At 34.8% G+C, this 23,192-nt stretch overlaps 1 protein-coding gene across 1 annotated transcript in view; it reads right to left on the bottom strand.

The window, feature by feature from the left end:
- Positions 1-5,087: 5,087 nt before the first annotated feature.
- Positions 5,088-23,192, bottom strand: part of LOC139975972 (uncharacterized) — a 49,197-nt gene continuing 31,092 nt past the window's right edge. Inside the window, exon 2 of the mRNA XM_071984291.1 lies at positions 5,088-8,303. Within this exon, the coding sequence (XP_071840392.1) occupies positions 8,031-8,303 (273 nt within the window). The 3' untranslated portion in view covers positions 5,088-8,030. The remainder of the gene's footprint in view (positions 8,304-23,192) is intronic.

Raw genomic sequence — 23,192 nt, 5'->3', positions numbered from 1 at the left:
ACATACTGCACTGCCGTAGCATCTCATGCTAACCTGCACACAATGAACCGACAGCGAGCTGTGCTGTAAGCCTAGCCTACCTGCTTTGCTTATTTCCAAACAAAGAACGTTTAATATAACCCTTACGTCAATAAAAAGTAGTTAGATATGACTCAAACCACTAGTTGCACTCACGTTTGATTAAAATAAAACTGAAAAGCTTTGAAATGATGACAATTTACCGTAATTACAGAGACTTCGGTGCGCGCGGTCAGCATCACTGCACTGTAGTGTACAAAGGTCATCTACAACTTTGCAACACAGTCGTTAACTTTACTATTTCGGTCAAAGACTCGTTGATTGCATAAGACTAAACGTATATGCCATTATTATCATTTAATTCTAACAACGTACGAAATCCGATTCTCGTTTTATGATCCAAGATTTAGGGTAGCAACTTCTGCCGCACAATGAAAACTTGGATCGAGCCTCATGTTTTGTTCCGAGAGTGTAGTTTATGTATACTTATGAAGTTTTACAAATGTTGTTACCTTTTTGTAAATGGACAACAAACTTTGTTAACAACAAAATTAATTTTAGTCGGTGAACAGTTTAAAGCTGTTACATCACCAGACACTTTTTACAGTGTAACTTAGAATCCGTATTTTTAAGTAACGATTGCAAATTGATGTCAAAGTCGTTATCAGTTTCAACGACGGATACTTTCATAAGTATTCATAGCTCCTGTAGTGTGTAAATCATCCATTCATTTTGTTTTGTAAACACAGCTGGGCATATGCTATACCCACGCTATAACTATCTGTGGGAATGTCGTTGTGCCAAGTATTTGGTTGTACAAATAGGCTTTCAAAAACACGAGCATAGGCGAGTTTTCCCAATTTCTGACCAACAAAAGGAACCAAGTAGATATAAAGCATGGCTCTATGCCATTGGAACCGACAAGTTTACGTTTGCGACCTACCAACTTAAAATAAGTAAGGTCGTCTCATGATGAGGATCAGTTTAAGAATGACGCTTATTCTGCAAAGGAGTTAAGTAGTATTGGTGGAACTGGTACCAACGCCATTACTAGCAACTACCCTAGTTGTCATCACTGCTACTCGGCGGCGAACAGGCTGAATTTCGTCAGGATTCGGTCCAATGTTCGTGTTTACGAGCTGAAGCACTTTATAACACTTTCAGCGCACTTTCGAACATGTAAAATGTAGTCCACAATACTGATAGACGGAGCTTAATCAACAAAGTGAGTCGTAACAACACTACATAGGCATGTAGGTACGTATTGTTGGTTAATGCCATTTATATCAAACGGTATCCAATCTAGTTTGAATAGTACCGCGCTAACTACTTTAGATAATATGCACAACGTGATATCCTAGTTCGTCCTTCTTCATTATTAAATGGCGCTTAAGGGAGTTATTCAATGTTAGATATCACTCGACGTGGTAATGCAATTGATTTAAAACTTGGTGTTTTGTATTATATTAATAGTATCTTCTTTTTAAAATTTAATTTGAATGCCGTGAATTGTTCTATTAAGTTTGTGAGGATTACGGAACAAGATCAATACGGGAACGTTCCATGAAGACTATTTACACAATTTACATCATACCGCTTGTTGTATTAAAGTAATTTCATTTAAGATGGGTTTGCTTTTTTATGCTTTATAAAACTCGTCAACCGTTAAGACTTGTAGGATATGCTCATTTTCTCTTTACTTCTGAAACTGGGAAATGCTTTTATGGTTATATATAGGAAAGCTGTTAAAAGTATCATCAACATCTACGGGTTGGTTTGTATCAATCCTTAGTGTGTCGTTAACGGATTATTTGTTGAATTATTTTACTATTATTATAATAATGAAAATAATATAAATTATTATTATTATAATTATTATTATTGTGTAAAAGTAAGTTGGCCTGACGTTTCGATCCTAGCAGGATCTTCTTCAGAGGCTAAATGACAAGTTACAGTAACAGAGGGGACAAAAACACGCACAGAATACAGACAGGTTAATGAGCACGGTGAACGCAACTCTTTGTGTTCACCGTGCTCATTAACCTGTCTGTATTCTGTGCGTGTTTTTGTCCCCTCTGTTACTGTAACTTGTCATTTAGCCTCTGAAGAAGATCCTGCTAGGATCGAAACGTCAGGCCAACTTACTTTTACACATTCTATTACACAGGCTCTCTAGTGGATAAGCAGTTTGCTAACAGTTTTATTTTATTTTAATTATTATTATTATTATAATTATTATTATTATTATTATTATTATTATTATTTTTTTTTTTTTTTTTTTTTTTTTTTTTTTTTTTTTTTATTATTCATATTATTATTATTATTCTAGTCATTTTGTCACATCACGTGGTTCCTTTAGCAGATTAAGCTCAGTAAGTCATATACACAATGTGAACGTTGATGTTGTTTTGACTTGATGAATATTTTTTTGAAAACCAAATTCCAGAATACCTATACGGCATCTGCATGCATGACAAAAAAAGGGAACAGCTAGGAACACTTCTAATCGTTAGTGCAACATGCAATGCTATTTTACATGCGGCATGTTTCCCGGGCAACTAGGCAGTTAGTTGGTTTCTTTCTAGAGAGTTCGAGGATTAGTGTAACGGAACATACAATGTGGTTTCAGTTTATACACAACCTTGTCGTTCAGAAAATGGCTCCAAATTAGAAATACGGTATTCCCTTTAGTCCAAAAGAAGAAAAAAAGGTCGTGATACCCGACTGGACGTAAGACGGTCATGATCGCACGGTTGCAGTTTCAATATATGGGTGCTGAGGTTTCAGATTGGATTCAGTTGCTGGGTTTCGTACTCTGTCTCTATGTTAGGTGGCTGTTCTTCAAAGAAAATTTTGATTTACCTTTGGCCCGTCGCTGAAAGTATTGATAATGAGGTGAAAAATCACTGTTGTTTAATGTATCGTAGGGCCCTTTTAAAGTATTGTAAGGTTTAACGTGGTTTTCGGTGCCCTTTGAATCCTTGCCTTATTATAGTTTGTGTATCCAGATTTTAAGCTAATTAGAATTTCGTTATATCCCCCTTTTTTTTGGGGGGGGGGTCCCGACAGTCCATCCCAGAGGAATGTAATGTGTTAAATTGTGTTTGTTCAAGCGAAATGGCTGGCAATCAATCTTGATCTCTTTCATGATTTATCCTTTAAATATTATTCTGTTAATGCTTGCTTGATGTGTTTGCACTGAAACACTTGATGAATTATTTAACAGAAGAATGACTAAGTACGATACACTAGAGAAAAGCCTAATGACATTTCTATCGAAAAAAAAAAGAGAAAAATACTTCATTGTTGCCATCACGTATTGTTCGATCGTCTCAATAAGTAATTCATGGACCAAATTGTTCTTCCCTCGAAATATTAGAATAATTGGAAGGATTGTGGCCTCCAGGAATATACTTGTGGGAATTTCGTTTCTTAACTTCGTAACTTATGGGGCCCTTATACAGATAATAAAATATATCTACTAGAGAGGAAGATGCATTTGTTTAAAAATAGTGAGTATTTTGTTATGAACTTAGTGTCGATTGAATTTTGTGTGAAATAGTAACTAAGCTTTGGACAAGCACTTTAGCATTGTAATCGGGTCTGACCACGGTAATTTCATATATTTGGGTATCCCTCATTTCAACTAATATCCATATATGGGTTAAATTCACTTAGCTGCTTCTAAATGGAAATTAGCTAAACTAGTTAGGCCATTATAGAAAATGTTGCGAAACACTCATTCAAGGATTGAAGAGCGACCAATTGGAGAACCTAGTACTTGCAGATTCTAAAATAAGTTCCACGTAGAATTCAACTTTGCGTATACGTCCTACAATTAATGACAAACATGTAAAATTTCATCCTTTTAAGGAAGATTCAACCGGTTGACTTTATAAAGAAACGGAAAAACGTTTATGACATGAAGTAGTCATCGAATTCTGATATATCCTCGTTCCTTCGTGCCAGCGCCATTTTACCCTGACTAGCTTTCATCAACCAACAGCTCATATTTCGTCCAAACTACATAAACTAGAACTTTAAGAGTAAGGACATTTATAAAGGTGTGAAATCACAATATAGTGTACATATTTTATTCATTTGTTGACATATTTCCTTAAAAGACTAGCACTAACCAACTAATCCTCATTGGCACTATTATCCAACTGATCTGATATCCAACTGAGACTGTGCAGCCTTGGCACCTCTTATATCAATATGTGATAAGAAGTTGCTATTTACCAGCCAATAACACTTATGTTTATGCATAGAGTACTTACTACGCCCTCGACTGTATATGTGTTCGATTTTTGCTTTCTTTCAACACTCTAAATTCCAACGTTTCAAAATTCCAAACTTTACTGTTCGTCAGGAGGTAACACTGGCTGCGTGTACTTTTTAGTTCCTTGTTTCTAAATATTTTGCTGCCAAGAGTCATGAGAGATTAGCTGAAAGGTTTTACATAATTATGCATGATATCTTCATCTTTGTAACATTGATATTGATACATCACCGAGTTAAGTTTTTCATATATTGCACGTATGCTAATTAACCCAAGGGCGTTCATGTGTTTTAGTCATCTGTTCAAAATATTAGTTCTTGTAAAAGTCAAAGGTAATATTGCCGAAACCGTTTAAAGGAAACTTCTTAACTGTGTATTGTCACGGGATGTTAATGTGGCTTGAAACTACATCATTGTGCAACTGAACCCAAGTAATTTCACGAATTGAATGCTTACACATGTTTCAATGAGTGAATGAATAAATACAACCTTTCTCTTTCTTGAGTGCTATAAGGACCAATGGGCGTAAGTCTGTCATGAATATTCACGATCGTGGCATAAATGTCATCCAGATGAGATACTGTTTTCCATACTGTACTTTCATGTCCCGGTGCGAGGGATAAATGGTCCCTCCTGCTCACTCTTCCACAAATCGACCCCAATCCCACTCCCCCCCCCCCCCCCCTGCACGCCAACTAAAAATCAACATACCAAAGTCCACCCACCGTTCCTCTCGTTCTTACACAGATGAATATAGACAACAGGCAAAACCGACAGGAAAAAAATATGAAAATTCACATTCTGTTGTTTTTTTCTATTCATGAAGCTGTCTATACATGGCACAAGAAGATATCATTACAAATGTATACTATAGAGGTCCGATATAGAGCATTTTGACTGACAGGCTCTAGATATTAAACAGAGGGGGAAATTGTATTTTTGTTTCAAACCAGCGAATACTTATATGATGTAATATAAAGTATAAGAAATATTGTATTTTCCTGACTTTCACATAAGTTCACATTGCATATCATATTTTACACTTCATGTTGTCACATTAATTTTTTTTGTGATATGCCATTTTTTGTAGTATGTATGCTGAGAGATGTCTATCAACTTAATATACAAATCGAAAAGAGATGAAGTATGCATCAGATTGATTTTTCCTTGTTTTATCGAAGCTAGACTTACTTTACGACCAAACGGTCTCTAAACACGAGATCAAATGCTTTATGATGTATGACAGAACATAACGGCGTACACTGCCTCTAAAAACCTTACCAAATACAACCCATCACAGTGAGACATTGTGGGATATAGATATTTGTTATTAGCGTGGGTCATAATTTGTAATACGTGTCCAATAACTCTTCAACGAATAAAATGCTGTTTTTTTTTTTTAATTACTTATTGTAATGACAAGGTTTTTTAATGCTATTTTCACAAATTACTTCAAACAATTCTGAAGTAAGGTCCTTAATGTTGACACCATTGTACTACATCATAACAAATTGCAAATGAAAATCTCCAGTCGAGGGATTTTTCTACATAAATAGCATCTGGAAAAGAAGGTTCCTACCCACTTCGATATTACCTCAGGAAATTAAGAGATAAACATGTTACATGGAGTTAAATAATAGAGTGTTTTGACAAAATAGTATAAGCATTGTATATAATGTTGAGGTATACCATACAACATGTGCGAGGACAATAATCTGATACGTCCTTTTTCAATAACATTACAACAAAATAGCTGACACAACCTATCCTTCTCAGTAAGAACGATCTGTGCGAAGGATCAGTCTTTCGTAATGTTATGTTTTATTCAAGAAGGTTTACAACAAGTATAATAAGACTCCACTAAATACTTTAAATGTCTGAATCTGACGTACAATATCATATCATCCAATGAAAACGATGTGATATGACGCTATTTAATATCTTTACGATATAATATGCAATAACTGTTATAGCATCTTAGGTAGATGAACATTTACAGATAACATTAACAATTGAAACAATCGTATTCATTTCATGTGAATTGCTCTTACTGTTCAAATTATCCGAAAACAAAGAAAAAATTCAAATGTCATAAAGCAGCAGTTTGTGTTTAATCTGAGGATTTATATAATGTTCTAATAAAAATGCAAGTTACATTCAAGTAACAAGATAAATTAATCAAGGTACATTGTTGTCTCTCTTGAGTTTGTATTCGTTAACGTTTTTTTACAGATGCAAAGTGCAAACAAGTGACTTAACATTAAAATGCTGCTGTAGACGGACGTGGTTTCCGCTAAATAAATCTCCATATTTTACCTCAGTCCCTGCAGAGTATTAAGATATTTAAATACGCCGCAAAGGTGCATGTTGAAACAAATGAACCGAATATATGCTACTCCACGACATTTTTCTGGTAATTATTGACAGGTTTTATATATCGTTGACTACCTAATGAACCTATCAATTGTTCAATAGTTCAATATTTTGTAACTGCATTATATCATTCTTTGAAAGTTATCTCAAGACAATGTAAGACAATACAATGAGTGTTTATGTTGTTAATCGAACATATAATTAATCGTTTCATAGTCAAATGCAGATAAATTCGATTGAAAGCAAGGATATGATAGTGACTATAATATTTGATTAAATATGGCTTGTTACTGATACCATTATAACGTATGATGTTCTTTCCTCTTAACGCCCCGAAACGTTAGCTTAAGCCAGGCAGCTTAAAACCAAACCGGGGTTGATTTGCCATTCTTACACGGTCTTGTGACACATTGTACCGACACATTTAACAAATTACCAATTAACGTTGGTCATTTTATAGATTGACCAATGAAAGAGAACAGACTTATCTTGAATACTCATTATTTATTCGAATATATTTGAATATATCATCAAAATGGCTTTGCTTAATAGATGGTTTTTGTTTTAGCCGTGTTAGTTTCAATAAGTTAGGTTATATTGAGTCACAACACATCCTTTTTTCTAATAGGTGTAGGCTAAGATATGCCGTATGTTAACATTTACAATTAAGTGCTTTTATCCTGTGTCTTTTTCCTTTCCATCTGCTTCTTCTTTATTCCTTGGTGTTCTTCTCTCTTTCATTCGTATTTTTTTTTTTTTGGTTTGAATTATGTCTTTGCGGAGGATGCTAATTGGACCATGTACCCATGTTTCAGTACACACTAATGCATACTTACGCGATAAGGGTATGCTATCATGCGATGTTGAAATACACAAAGGCACATCATGTTTAGTGTGGGTGGAAATTTGATTTTATTCTTATAATTGCTAAAGCATATTTCTCTTTCTGTTGCTTTCTTTCTCTTTCTCTCTCTCTCAATTAAATCAATCCTTAAATCTGATTATTCATTTCATAACGGGGTAAAATGTGTAGGGAAGAATATTTTAGTGGCGGTGACAGGTGTGAATTAAACTATGAATTAGCATATGACAACTTATATAGTCCAGTCTGGTTTCCTCGTGCAACGTATCAGGAGATAGAGTGTTCTACGATCGTGGACACCGTACAGTGTGACGTCACGCATGACTACACGACCCACCACCTTTAAATCCAATGATCAGCATCCAAAGACAAAAATAAGGCCAAGTTGTGCCATTGGACATGACTGGACATGGTGAAAATCAACTTAGCGGATAACTGACAGCTGTTCTCTGCTACAGTATGTATAACTATGTAAACCATCGTATTAGTACTTTTTTAACGGCATCGGTGATTGGAACCACCTTGACCCTTCCAGATGTCCACCAGGTTGCACCAACGGTTGTTGTAACGACTTTTACTCCTCTTGGAAAGGTTTCCTTCTTCGAATCTGGCAGCGTCATCGTCGGAAAACTCGGGTCTAGTGTTCATGGGCGGAATGTACTCGTACGGACCAGCGTTGTCACCAACTTTTCCGAGGAGATCTAGCAGTTTGGCCATAAGTTCGTCCTTTATACGTTGGCTTATTGTTCTTGAGGGAGAGTTGGGCACCTGGCAAAGACAAAAAGAAAGCAAAAGGTTTATATTTCAAAACTTATGAGTTCTTCATTCTTCATCATATATATCCACTTTGTTTTGTAAATACCTCAAATCAAATTTGTACCATCACAATATGACAAACAGAATGCGGTATGTGTTCTGCGAAATATATAGGAAGCACGAAATATGAAAGGGGCTATCAAAAACTCGAATAAACGTTGCTATTTAATAACCCTTTAATTTCAATATTGCAATTCATACTTTACTTCTCATTCGTTATCGAACAATAAATATGTGCAGTGGCCTATATAATTCATGCAGTTTAATCTCAGCACTGTAATTTAGTTCATAGAGTCATTTGAAAACTAATTATTTATTAGATGTCAGATAACATTGCCTATGCAAGTCTCAACGTGTTATAAACATATGACAAATAATATATTGACAACTTTGACGTGATGGTAGAATAGGGTGAATAGGGTCATGCTTATCGTTCATTGTTATGTCCGTAATAACAGTAGGGAACATAGGTATCCCTCATTCAATGCGGAGACATTTCAAATGTAAACTCCTGATGTTTCAGTTTGCATGGTTCTCGTTCGTGACAACATTGAACTATTTATAAAATGTTCATGAAGTTATACTTAATGGTGACTTCATTAAAAATGTATGAGCTCTTCAGACGAGGATCCCGAGGGTATGTGAGTATACACCCCCACCACCCCCCACCCCCTCTCCTTCAACATTACGCAAATAATCAAAAGTAGTTATAACAGTTAGTAGGACAAACTTGTGATTAGAAAATAATTATAAACTTAAACTACCGCCTCATATTGCACCACTTGAATGTTGATTTGCTTTCTGCGTAAAACCCTTCCCCCCCCCCCCTCCACCCAACAGCAACACAATATGGAATCTGCCTAAATACATTATCCTCTCCTTTATAAAAAAAATCCTTGTTTAGCCGCTACACTTAACAAATTATGAATTAAATTTGTTGTCAGAGAATTTTTTAAAAGGCATACAGTGACATCTGCATAAGTATGTGCTTTATGCGATTTGGACTTTACGCACAGAAAGTTATTCCGAAATAACGACATATTTCCTTCTAAAACATTTCCAATCAACATTGACTATTGTGCAATTTGTGACAGAGCAAGATGTATTTACTTGGACAACAGTTCCTAGAATGGAGGTTGGTCATTACTTTACTTCACAAGTTTTTCTTTTAAGAATAAAGCATCTATATGTATAGTTCCCAAAGTCTTTTAATGGTATTACTATAACAAGACTGTCAATTTGTTTTCCTTAGTTTAGCTAAAGCTGACTGTGAAGATGTGTGATTTGGTTTGTAATTAAGCCGGTGACCCAATTGGGGTAATAATTTGTCCACGATTATAATTGTGGCTTAAAGTAAACATACATAAATCTCGTCACTAAGTGTAGGGATCAGGTTTCCGCTCAACTCTCAGAATTACGCTTTGACATATACACGACGATGTTATTATAAAAAAAAATGCATATTCTATATTTCAAAACAGAAGCACACATTAAGATGGTGATATAGAAAAAAAACGTATTTAGTGGGCTACTCAAATTAAAAACAAGGATTTATATTTGTTTTCCACAAAAATGGCTTCTTGCCTAAACGAAAGCAGTCAATGTTGTTTGTTCCATTAGATCCAACCATATTTTATAGTGTCATTGATTTAGATTTTGAATTCACTCCTTGAAGAAATCAATCAAACATTAACTTTTGAGGTAATACACAAATGTTTTTCAATTGAAAGAACACAACTTATTCAATCGGGCACAATTTTTTCCTTTTGTTCTATTTCTTGTATTACTTTGCTTCAGGTGTAAATGACCATGTTTAAACCTTCAAAAATATCTAACTCTCTCTATAAATATAAATATATATATATATATATGTATGTATATATAGATATAGATATATTGATTAATATCTAATAATGTAAACAGTCTGACCTTGTTTAATCATAATCATGCTAAGTTAGAAGTCGATGCATACGGCATATTTAATTGCTAGTTTAAAGGACAACATCATATAACTTACAAGACAAATCAAGCCAGCCTGAAGGTCACGGCAAATGAAATTGATGAAGATAACCTTCAGTGTGAACAAAGCGTGAAATTGTTACTCGGAGAAAAGCAGTCGCAGAAACCTGTTTTGCTTTCGGTTTTTTTTTTTTAAACTATTGAAAGATCACTCTGTTGTGATTTGAAATGTTCTTCAACAGTACAGTATATAGGCTTTTGAAGCACCTAAGTCTCATCAATTTGTTCATCAAATACCCACGAGTATTACAGTTTTGACTCGTATCATTATATAACTCAAATATAATGCTTTTAGACTGCAATATCTGCCAAAATGTCTATGTAAATGACCAAATTATTTCAAGTTTTGGGAATGAACCACTAAGTGGATTGAGTATAGACGGTGAAGACGTGTTTCAATGATTTGAATCTTTTGTTGAACATTACTTGGCACACTTTGTAATATTTTTACAAATTTGAGAAAAAAAGTTGAGAAACTCATAATGGTCTTTTGAAAAAAATCTCCAATTGGACTATACCATTTCAACGAAGTATTACAGGAACGAGATAACTTTCCAAGATTACCAATATACAAGAACATGTAGTAGAGAAAAGTATTTAAGCTTGATAAAGTGCAACCAAATGAAAAACAAAAGGCGGTTAGATTTTCTGTTTTAGAAAACTGGCAAACAAAGATGCATACATTTCGATAGTCCAAAATTGAAACTTGTCATGCCTAGAATTACAACTTTTATATATCAACAGTATCAATTGTGTACATCACATTTCATACGCTGAGTTATTCGACAATCAGATTGTATTGTTTTTAACGCAAATTCACTGCGTGTTTTACAAAAGCTTTGAAACTACAAAAATGAAATTCGCCCTAAGCTTTAATTTCATATATGGACTATCAAGAGTGTTCGTATAGGTATGATCGTATCCCTCGGGATCGATCTGACCTATGGATATAAAGTCTATACACAACATGGCAACATGAGTGATGTGATATCTTAAACATTATTCCATGTCAGATATTCTTCAATACGTGTGATGGGAATTACCTCCCACTACAGTTCTCATTTTGTCACGTACCAAATTGTAAGAATATGAGTTTCATTAGTTGATTTCCCCTAGGACCTCATCCAATGCCTTCAATGGTTAGTCAATTCAAGCACAACTAGCGTATTTTCATATAAATATATAACCTTACTCCAGAAATAGTCGAATACAATCTAGAATAACACCCAATGAGAGAAAGCCATGGCAACTCTATCGAGGCCACAAATTCAGATAAGTATCCTCAAGTGCATGAACATTAGATCATTAGATAATTTACCGTAATCTGAAGCAATGGCATCCGCTTTCTTTCAAAAGGATTTTGTTTTTGTCTATGGGCGTCATATTTAGTGACAGTCGCTTAAAGGAGTTCGTTATATGCTCACGCATCTGAATTCACTTGCTTGCATTCTTGCATTAATTACACATATGATGCTCCACCCATAGCAAGAAAATATATGATTATTGTTGTATCGGATATGGTTTGTTAGATTATTACAGCATTATTACACCGGAAAAGCTCCACTTCGCGAAACCAATATATATAATATATATTTGGAAAAATATATATATATATATACATATATATATTATGTATACATACCATTTCAGCACTAGTAACAAACAAAAAAGAGCAAATATCATATGTTATGTGAAATATTCTCACGGAAACGAAGCTGTATATCTTTCCTTAACACCAAAACTTTAAGGTTGGCTGTTTACTGCCATCTATTAATTGCATCCGGGTGTCGGTGTTGGAGAACCGACTACTACAATACAGGAAAAGTATAGACTTTCATATTACTTAAAGTAACAAGTAGTGATTGCAATTATGCTGAATGTCGGTCAATTGTCATTTGCGGTAAGAAGTTCACCAGCATTTTGCATCCATCACAATTTTCCTCCGCATAAAGACCTTTAATTATTATCTAGTGGAATATTCCTTAATGTCTGGCAATAATGTCAAGGGTCAGAACGTCCAGGGAAGTACCATATTTTGGGAAAATGGTCGCTATTTTTAGCATACAGTTACTGCCAATTTCGATGACCTTTAAACAAAATACACGTAAACATGAGTTGCTAGATAAGAGGATATCCTATTCATACTGCTTCACATAAAACGACCACTTTCATTAAAGGGATAACGACACAGCAATATACTTATATATATTGCAGAGTAAGGCGGAAATAAACCTATTTGATCTATATTTCAACAACTGAACAAGCTATGAAACTTGAAGTTGGATCAATATATTTGGTTTCACAAGCTCTGTATTTAATATTTTGGACTTCATTATCTATTGAATTGAATTGTAAATTATTTACAGTGCCATAACCTATATAGGTATATCAAACATCTATAAACAAGACATGCATTAAGTGCAAATATCCACTATTTACTCCGTAATATATATATTTTAAAGATGCGATGCGTAGGCTATAAATGGGTAACCAACCGGAATCATATATTTTCTGGATCTACAACATTTAATTGCAGTATGACTTGGTGTCGAATAAATGCTTCCAAAGTTAATGGTATTATCTACCTTTCTTTTGACTTGTGAGACTACACAAACTTTATCTTGGAAAGAGAAAGAAAATAGCCTAATGCATTAGAAGCCTCCGCCAAAGTAGTAAGGTACTTCTTGCCCTATTTCAGAGAGTTTTTTTTTTTTCAACCAAAGCGAATGAAAGTAAGACCCTCCGGTAATTTCGTAAAGTGAGGAGTGCCAACTAAAATAGACATTTTGACCTGCTTTCTGATACAGTACATAACTAAATCCATTGGAAACGTTTGATACTTTGTCGTGCAAGTCTACCATTTAAGATTGATGCCTCATTTCTCGTGTAAGTTAACACAAATATACAGCGAGTCGTACAGGAGACTAATGCCTCGAAGGCACCGTCGGAAGAGGTTAATGCAATACAAACCGACGGTAATAACTACTGCCAGAAAGAGACAGAAAGGGAAGTAAGAATAGAAATAAAAAAATGTTATTAAACTTTCACCAACAACGGATGTCCGTTGAAATTAGCTACTTATGTAGTATGACACAAATGATGTATATGACGATTGTATCAGAAATATGTACGTACGTCAGAATTTCCAGAGATAACCTACATGATACTTTACTAATTTAACTTACGGAGAAAACAATGATAATATTGAATTGTATTGTATTGTATTGTATTGTATTGCATTGTATTGTATTGTATTGTATTGTATTGTAGTGTATTGTATTGTATTGAATTGAATTGTATTGTATTGTTTTGTATTGTATTGTATTGTATTGTACTGTATTCCTCATTTATCATTGACCTCATGACCGTTCAGTTGAACGATAGTACGTGGGAATTTAGCCAAATGTCATCTAGTTGTTGTGAAAAGTCACCTTGATCTGAAGACAGAACAAATGTCATAAATTTGCACCTATTAGAACAACCGCCATTTTTCAATTAATGAAGGAGCTGAAGAATTTGAACAGTTTCGTCGGAAGTTATAAAATATCGTTTTTATGGTTGGTCAGTTACATAAAACCATGAAGTGGTCAAGTAAGACTTCAGACTTCTGAGATAAAGTACCGTTGTTAGGTTCTATAAATTTAATGACCATTTACACCTCAATATACTTTTGGTTTAGCAAGCATGAAGTGTTCTGGGTATATAGTAAAAAAGTTTACAATTCGCACGTTCTGTTTCGACTATGAGGATTTAGGCCAGATATGGAAAAAAAGGTCATAACGTTAACTACAATCATCAGACTATTTTCCCGGTTCATTCTGTATCCTTCTTGTTTATCTTCTTCTCCTATCTTCCCCCACCTCCCCCCCCCCTCCCTCTTTTTTATATGATTTGGGAATAAAATGGACTTAAATATATACAGTGTAACTAAGGTCATTCTTGAAAGTAGAAATGTGTTCCAGATTAAAAATGTCGATTTTGGCTGTGTCGTTTGGTGTCTAATGTTTCGTTAATTGAGTGTGAAAACGACGTAACCCTCGGTTAAACGCAATTTGTTACCATTTTGACAATCTCCCAAAATCTAATATGGAAACATTTTGACTGTATGATAAGGTTTAGGAAAAGTTTGGGTACCCAAAACAATGTGTTAAAAGAAGAATTGCTATCCTCTGTGGAATTCGTTGCTTCCGTTCCTGACAACCGCATCCTTAGGCTTCCATTAGTTTTCACTGGTGTTTAGAATTTCTAAGCAAAGTAGGACACGTTGATAAATTTGGAGGAAAAAAAGAACTACTAGAAGAAGTGAAGGCCGTATCAGGGATATTACGCTCTTGATTTGTCAAGTGAGAGGCATCGTGAAAATTGCTTGATAAGATTTAGGACTACTCGGGACTCAGATTGACCTACTTATCATCATACCAGTGAGTCAAACGTCGTATCCAATGATTGAGACAAATCTTTACTTCTGAACAAATTTTCTACATCGTTCGGTATGGCAATGATTTTGTTTTTCTTCTTAACTTTTCGTGATGACACCCGGGACTAGAAACTCTGAATCTGAAATGTTAGAATTTTTCATTTCAGGCTTAACATTTAGTATCGTCAATAAGGTTTCAATCTGTGTGGGTGGATGATGATAATGATGATGATGATGATGGGGATGATGAAGAGTAGGATGATTAGGATTATGAGGAGGAAGAGGAGGAGGAGGGAGAGGAAGAGGTATAAGAACCTGTTTTCCAGGGTTGGAGAACCAGTTGAAACTTTGGGAGTTCTCTCGTTAAAAGACGATTGTCTTTTTTTGTCAGAATCGTCCTTCAAACTTATTATGCACAATTATAGGTAACGAGCACTCCTACCTTCCCCCACCCCCTCCTCACACCGCCGTATGGATATAACAAGAATGCAAACGTCTGAAGTACACTATCAGGAAAAGGTTGAACGCAGACGATATTATCTATTTAATGAGTTTTGGCTTTCCAGGTTTGGTTCAGCTGTGAACTACTTTTAATTCACTTTCTTTTATGTTTCCAATTACAAATCTCACCCACACATTGGGAAAGAGATATTCATGGAGTCCCATTATCCCCGCTCCTCCCGCCCTCCCTCCCCTCCCGCCCTTCCCCTCCCGCCCTTCCCCTCCCGCCCTTCCCCTCCCGCCCTTCCCCTCCCGCCCTTCCCCTCCCGCCCTTCCCCTCCCGCCCTTCCCCTCCCGCCACTCTACATAGCCTTTTGGTCCCGGACTTAACTCTACTATAAGGACACTTTCACATCATATTCCTTGTGGCTTATGCATGGTTATAATGTTTGCTCTGCGATCCGATCATCTACTGGAATTTCTGGTAGCAGAATGTGGAAAGAAACTTGACCTAATATCACAAAGTGTAAAATCCTCAGAGTAAAAAAGTGTAAAATCCTCATCGATACATAGATATTGAAAGGAATTTCCACACTGAAACGTATACTTTATGTATAAATGTGCACGCGCAATTAATAGTTTTTAAAGAGAGTAAACAATACGCCATATAGTTAGCCATGCTGTTAGCCAGGCTTTAAGAATTTTTCCTTTCCCCTCATGTGAACTAAGGGAGGGGGATAGAAGTACGAACTAACAGCCTGAGCAAGAGGAGAAAAACAGTATTTGATCACGCAATGGTAATCTTAAAAAGAACAAATGTTGTAGCAAAAGACACAAATATAAAATAGTTCCCTTTTTGCAATACGTGAGACGTGATCTGACATTAAGACTTTCTTGAGTTTTGTATTCGATTGCTCATAGTGTAGGAAAATATCTTACTTTATCTGGATGATTCCGTAAGGCATTGCTAGTACCTGATGTTATCTGATTGTATCCCTCTATTTGTCTCGTGGCATCACTTAAGAATGACCTTTGCTTCTGGTGAATTCTTAAGTGTCCTGGTACGCCTAAAATACCGTGTTAAAGCGGTTGCTTGCGGATAATTTTATATAATATTACAACGCTATTATCCCTCCCCCAACCTCCCCCTGCCCAATTGAGCAAAAAAAAACAATCGCCTTTTGTAAGCTTATATAGTGACTTAATATCAACTAGAATGTATATTTTCGCGTGAAAGTCTTAGAGAGGTGATCTAAATATTGCAATTTAAAAAAAAAGTTTAATATGACAGAAAATGTTGGCAGACTTTCACGAGGTTTCGTCTGTGTATTGTGTTTTTTTACCATATATATCTTAAACAAGTGCTTCCGTTACAAATTCAATTGCACTGTTAACTCAATTTTTGTTTCTAATAAATAGATCATAAAATCTAAAATATTACGGTGCTTAAAACACCAACGTGAGCAAAGAGAGAAATATATCACAGTGATAGATACAGTGGTAGTAAACATAACCTATCTTCAAAACTGTACGATTTCTTTTATTATTGTTTGCTTTAAATATAAGAGACTGTGGAAATAAAGACAGATGGCATGCCTTGCAATTAAGATAAATAAGACCTTTTCAGCCAATCATCATCCGCTCGCATCTATCGGAGTTAAATCTCTCTTCTCCAGATAGCTATGATAAGTGGTACACTTTACGAGTTTCAAGAAGATGTAATATCAAGGGGTGTATATGACTCTTAGTTATGGTAGCGTAAAGCTCATTTTGAGAGTTAACGGTGTCCCATTTTATCAAAAAAAGTTGCAATTAAAGTTTAGTAGTCCTGCAAATATTGCTCTTTTGATGTGGAATCGAAAGGATGGTGCACTTTAAATTCCGTTCATTCTCATATCCCCGCTATGAACAAATTACCACGAGGACCTGTAGACAAATCGGCAATGAACAAAATTTAATTTTATAATTAACGTATCCGTGATGAATATTCAAATTGGTTCGAACAATCAACGTTCGATTATGTAAATAATATTCGATCAATATTCTACTGCCTGGGAAAGAGGTAAATCTATATGGTTTATTCGAATGTCCACGTGTCGTTGCCAGAGTAAATATTAATTAGGTTTCTTTTTGAACATTTTGTAGTTGCATGTGTTAGTGAGACTATACGATACATCTTATCCCGTTGAAGGTTCGAAGTTATTTTCAGTCTGTAAAATATATTGATAATGGAATATATATCATAGAAAGTCAATGCAGTGCACTTTTTAGGTGGCTTAACTACAATTATTTTTGGCGTAATTATAGTTTGAGTAATCAACAACACCTGTTGTTTTGACAGGCCGTCACGAGAGGAACTATTCAAAAGCGATCGTCGGTTACTGCATGGGCGTGTCGACGAGGTGACGTAGATATGGTGTTCAACCCCAGAGCACTCCATGGTGGTTTCTCTCTTTCGTTTTCTTCGTGATGGCGACGTCTGTATTGATCTCTACGTCAACTAGTGTGTTCTCTTGACCGCAAGGCGCAATGCCTAGCGGTGAGGTTGTTAATTAAATGAAGCACGACGCCAACTACAAGTAATTGCTAAATTGACACAAAATTTGAATAGAATCTCTTTGGGCGGCATTTCGGGCTCTTCTGTAATCGAGTTAACGATTTCCGCTTAACAGTTGGTTTGCTAATATTGCCATTAATCGTCAAACAGACAGTTGGATAAATATTGATCGAATTTTAACCGAGCATTTTCGAAGCAAACTGAACTCAGCGATAACTTTCAGAGTCACAAAATTGAAACAGACATGTGCAAACTTTTCCATAGGTCTTCTCGTATGAGTAGGGGAAAAACCATACATTCCGTATCTATATCAATATATATAAATTATAGTCCGGTAGACTCACTACTGACAAAGATTGCTCTAGTAATGTATACCAATGTAGCCCGTGTGTTAACATTCAGCGCAGTTTACTATGCTAGCATGTATAAAATACCGGTACTGACTGAAAAAAAATGGTATCAATCTGTAAATATATTTGCTGCGAATCTTTTTATTACAAAGTAATCTGTCTCTGAATTTATATGTTAAAATCTTTAAAAAAAAAAAAAATTATCCGCAACCTTCATTCTAGCTTTGAAAAATTTATTGGATATCTCAATTGATAAAGTCACATTAAATTTGTCTTACTGAGAAACTCACGCACATTCTTATAGAAATTTCCCCCTCCCTACCCCCCCCCCCAATATACTCTTCACATTTCACGCCCACATTTTCTTCGTTTTACCCAATGTCAATCCATTTCTTTCATATAGCTTTTTAATATTTCTGTATTGCGTCTGACTAGATCTTTATTTTTTAAGGAATATGCTAGATACAAATCAAGATATGTATTACTTAATTAAAATAATACCACGAGAACAATACACTGCAGAGTATAAAGGATACATGGGTAGATATTAAAAATATAGCATTCATCAAATTCACTTACAAAAAAATATATTTATAAAAAGTTAGCATAAACATATTGAACATGATGGGTACTGGAATATTTAAGTTCGTAGATGAATCTGTTTAGTTAGTTATTGTTTATTGACAATTCTCATTCAGGTTATATCCTCTCCGTAGTTATATAGTATATAACTCTTCAGTATAAATTGTCATTTGTTTTGCGGCAACGCACATTATAATACATTATATATATATATATATATATATATATATATATATATATATATATATATATATATATATATATATATATATATATATATATATATATATATATTAAAATTATCTCTCCGTGCGTTATGTCACATCAACTCTGATCATCCGTGAGATTCCTTAGTGTAGTATGATGCAAATCTAGACACGCTCATATTCATAAAGCTTTTAATCAGTGATAAAGTACTGTTGTTTCAGCTCATGAATACATATCCGTATGTAAACGACACCGTATAGTCGTAATACCAAGTTATAGTAAACACTGGTGGTTTTATAAGTATTATAAGTATGATTAATATAAAAGCAGTGGGATTCCCATTCTCAACAACTCAGGTAAAACGTGTTTTTTGTTTTCTCAGCGTTGGTCTTAAAAAGATAACGAACTTTGATATTCCGAGTTGGTATTTGCCTTGTAACTAATCATTGTGATTTAATCTATAAGCTTACACCTCCAACATATCGTTAAACTATTTGAGTTATTTGAGTTTCGCAAATCGAAACAGTTTCGTAGGGATGCACATGAAACAACACAAAATGCTAGGAAGACCATTGCATCTGTACTCTTGTTTCAGGATGTTTTCATATCAAGTGTCTCTATTATGTAGTATTTGCTCTTTGAATGCCATCTGTCCTTACAAGAAGCTTTCTGAAGATGTTTACTTTATAAAAGATATCTACACATAAGGCTTCAGCCTTGAAGTGGGTCACTGGAGAAGAACCCCGTGTCCATAATTATGCAATTTAAAGTAGAATTCAGGATAAAAATGGATATTTCTAAAATATCTTATTAAAGAAAGGATTTTTGTTAGTAATACTTGCTGAGGGTTCGTCATATATACATGCATGGCTAGTTACGTTTATTAAGCCGATGTTAGATTGCTCTACTTGTTTGTTTAAAAGTTGTTAACCGATTGATTCATCAGATAATGATTTCCTCCTGTAAGAACAGAGAAGGCACTAAGAAGATTGATAACGAGAGAACGAAATAAGAAGATTATTAACGAGAAACCCAATCAGAAAGATTAATAACGTAAATTCTTATCAGTGACATAGATGTTTTGTTTTCAATACGCAATGTTGAGCTATATCTTTCAAAGCATAACAAAAACAGGCAATGGTTGTCTTCTAACGAATAGTTGAAATAAATCTCACAAAAATTAAGAAAAAAAGAATAATATCTCAAGAGGTAGGGCACATATTACCCTACTTATTAACATTTTCAGATATAATATGTCAAAAAACGACTTGAAAGGGTAACAGAAATACTGAGAGGGAATCTACATTTAATATATAAACAACTTACATCGTTAACTGTAAATTTACATTGTTACCACAGAATGGCTTTGGGCTCATTTCCACGTGTGTAATGATGCAAAAACAAAATTGTGTGCATAATTTAATCCAAGCTTTGAATGAATAAATCAGAGGCGATGAAATGTTTCCGTATTACATTCATTTATTCATTCATATACTACTCCATAATAGCAATGCCAATTCAAGAAAAGAACCCACATTTTACTGAGAAACGTTTGTGAAAAGTTACTATACGAAGAGGGAGTATGCTGTCAACCAGGCTGATGAGCTTGACAAGAGCAAGCTCCTCACTACACACTAGACTATGTAAACAATTATTATGTAAGTTCCCATTGAATTATTCATACTGCAGAAACTAGACAGTATTCTTAAGAGCTTGTTGATATGACTACTATTCATGTTCCTGAATTTAAGGAATCATGCAGTACCGTATGGCCTACAATATGATAGATCTTGTACGTACTATGACACGGTAATAACTACCATGTGTTCTGGCTCCACTCATCATCGGTAAGAATACAACGGCCATGTATGTAGAGCGTTCGCCGCTACGAATTACCATTGCATGCAACATACATACACAATAAACCGTGTGTGCCACGATCGTATGAGTACGAACCGCGCAACACAACAAATTTCGCGTGTATACGTTCGTAACCAGAGCGTAACATACAATGCACCACAGCAGAACTTACTGCGTGCCAATTTAATCCTTAATAAAGTATTCCGTACAACACAACATACCACGCATTACGAAACCCCAATAAGACTGTAACGTATAAGTATTTAACGCCATGTACTACCCCAGCTAAGCTTTAAAGCTACAGAAAAAGTGGAATTGACTGAAGTTCGAAATGAAAATAACCTCTGGGATTAAAAGCTATTCGATAAAGAAGATGGTATAACGGTAAAGGAGTTCCTTTTTATCCAACTTTCTTATGCCAAGCCCTAAATTATATCTACATGCAGAAGAAAACTTTTTGAGTCAGAACTATCAATGTCATGTATCATTTTAGTGATCACAGTAACAAATTTATCCCTAATAAAAGTATTTTCCCCCACATGTCATATCAAAGCAAAGCTAATAAAGAATGATTTGGGAACGCCATGAACGTAATGGATTGATTGGGTAATGACCGCTTTTGATTAGTGAATTCAGGTACGAGCTGATTAGTAAATTAGTGTTCTCTACCGAAGGTAATTATATCCTTACCAGTTAGAATGCAAACTATTATTAACTAAAATCAAAAATAACTCCTGATATGTTTGGGGTGAAATTATCATCGATATATACATACTGAGAACTAATAAACTTATATTCAACTATTTCAAATTTCATTTGAGGACAAAGTCAGCAACGAAATAAAATACTAAGAAGCTTATTCAACGAAAGACTAGTTGACAAAACACGGTGTGAGGTACAAATGCGATTTGTATAAAACTTGCAATTGGCGCATAGGTGTCAACATCTGATTCCCAAAACATCCCACCAAAACATTATGAGCAAGTAAAGTTTACTTTCAAAAGTAAATTATTGCACAACTTCAGAATGAAGTCGGTTGTCGCACTTTTTATTTCAAGGGAATGGGTTGTACTGTGAGTCTTCGAGAGATAAACTATAAACTGATCTGTGTTCTTCTATCGGTATTGTATATCAAAAATGTTTTGTTGTCACTGTTCGTCAGTTTCATCTGACGAAGGACTTTGAGGTCAGATACTTATTTATTTAATTATTTATTTACTTATTTATTTATTTGAATTGTTGGTAATAATTTATTCCGCTGAGAATTAAGGCATCCATTTCATCTTCAATCTCTGTTTTCGTTTTATATCTGTTAGTAAAAAAATGCTCTGACAAAAGTCATACAAACTGTGACTCCACTTTAAAGCGGGATTAATATAAATATAGTTTTTAGACAAGCAAAATTGATCTAACCGATTTTTATCGTAACGCAGATACGATGATAGGTATAATAATTATGAACACTTGACAGAATTGGCCTCTATGATAAATGAATAGTTGATGTTTCACGTATGAGACTAGCTGACCGTGAAGGGATTCTCCTGTCAGAATCCCGCCGAATTAATTGACTGATGTAATGACTCGTGAAAACATTACCTCGTGTCATTTATTTACTATTAGACTTTCGCTTTTTCTTGAAGGTGTTATCAAATTCTCTCGTCATTGATGCAAGACGAAGCTCGACGTAAATTTACAAAGCCATCTGTCTTTCATCGACTGTTGAGGAACCATTTGATGTTTTTTCACTGATCACGTTTCTCTAAAATGCCATTGTAAATCTTCACCGGTGGAATGGGTGTTATTTTTGCTTCTCTTTTTGTCCCAATTTTCTTTTCATTCTCTTCCTTATGTGAAGGTAAAGGTTTGTCGGTGTTATCATTGCAAAGACTTTAATCACAGGTAAATTTTCAAACTTAGCTTTTTGTGATTCTGTCTTATCTTTCAAAAAATTTATCGATCAGTTTAAATGATTTTCCAGTCTATTCAAACACTTAAATTAAAAGGTTTTCATCTTCTTCAAACCTTATGAATGTAGTAGACCGATGATTTTTTTTATACTTTTTGTTTGTTTGAAGATCAATACATTGCAAAAAGTGGGTTATGGATCAATAAATTAATGCGAGATGATATCTTGCACAAGAACAATGCAATGCTCAAAGCATGCATAATAAAACCTATACATCACCGATGCTCGGGTTATGGACATTTAGATGCAAGGGGAAACAACTGAACAGTAAAAAGATTTCTTTTTTATTATTTAATTTCTAACTCCATCATCACAGACAACGATGCTCCAAATACAGCGATTATGGTCCTATGGGTATAATAAAGGGTGTTGTAGTGTCAAATGGATCCTTTCAAACGTAAATTGCTCAGTTTGTAATAACTTTTTCTCACCTCCACGGCGT

This window comes from Apostichopus japonicus, chromosome 11, assembly GCF_037975245.1.
Source record: "Apostichopus japonicus isolate 1M-3 chromosome 11, ASM3797524v1, whole genome shotgun sequence".
NCBI lineage: Eukaryota > Metazoa > Echinodermata > Holothuroidea > Aspidochirotida > Stichopodidae > Apostichopus > Apostichopus japonicus.
The sequence above is the reverse complement of the archived record's forward strand: the minus strand, read 5'-3'. Positions and strand labels throughout refer to the sequence as shown.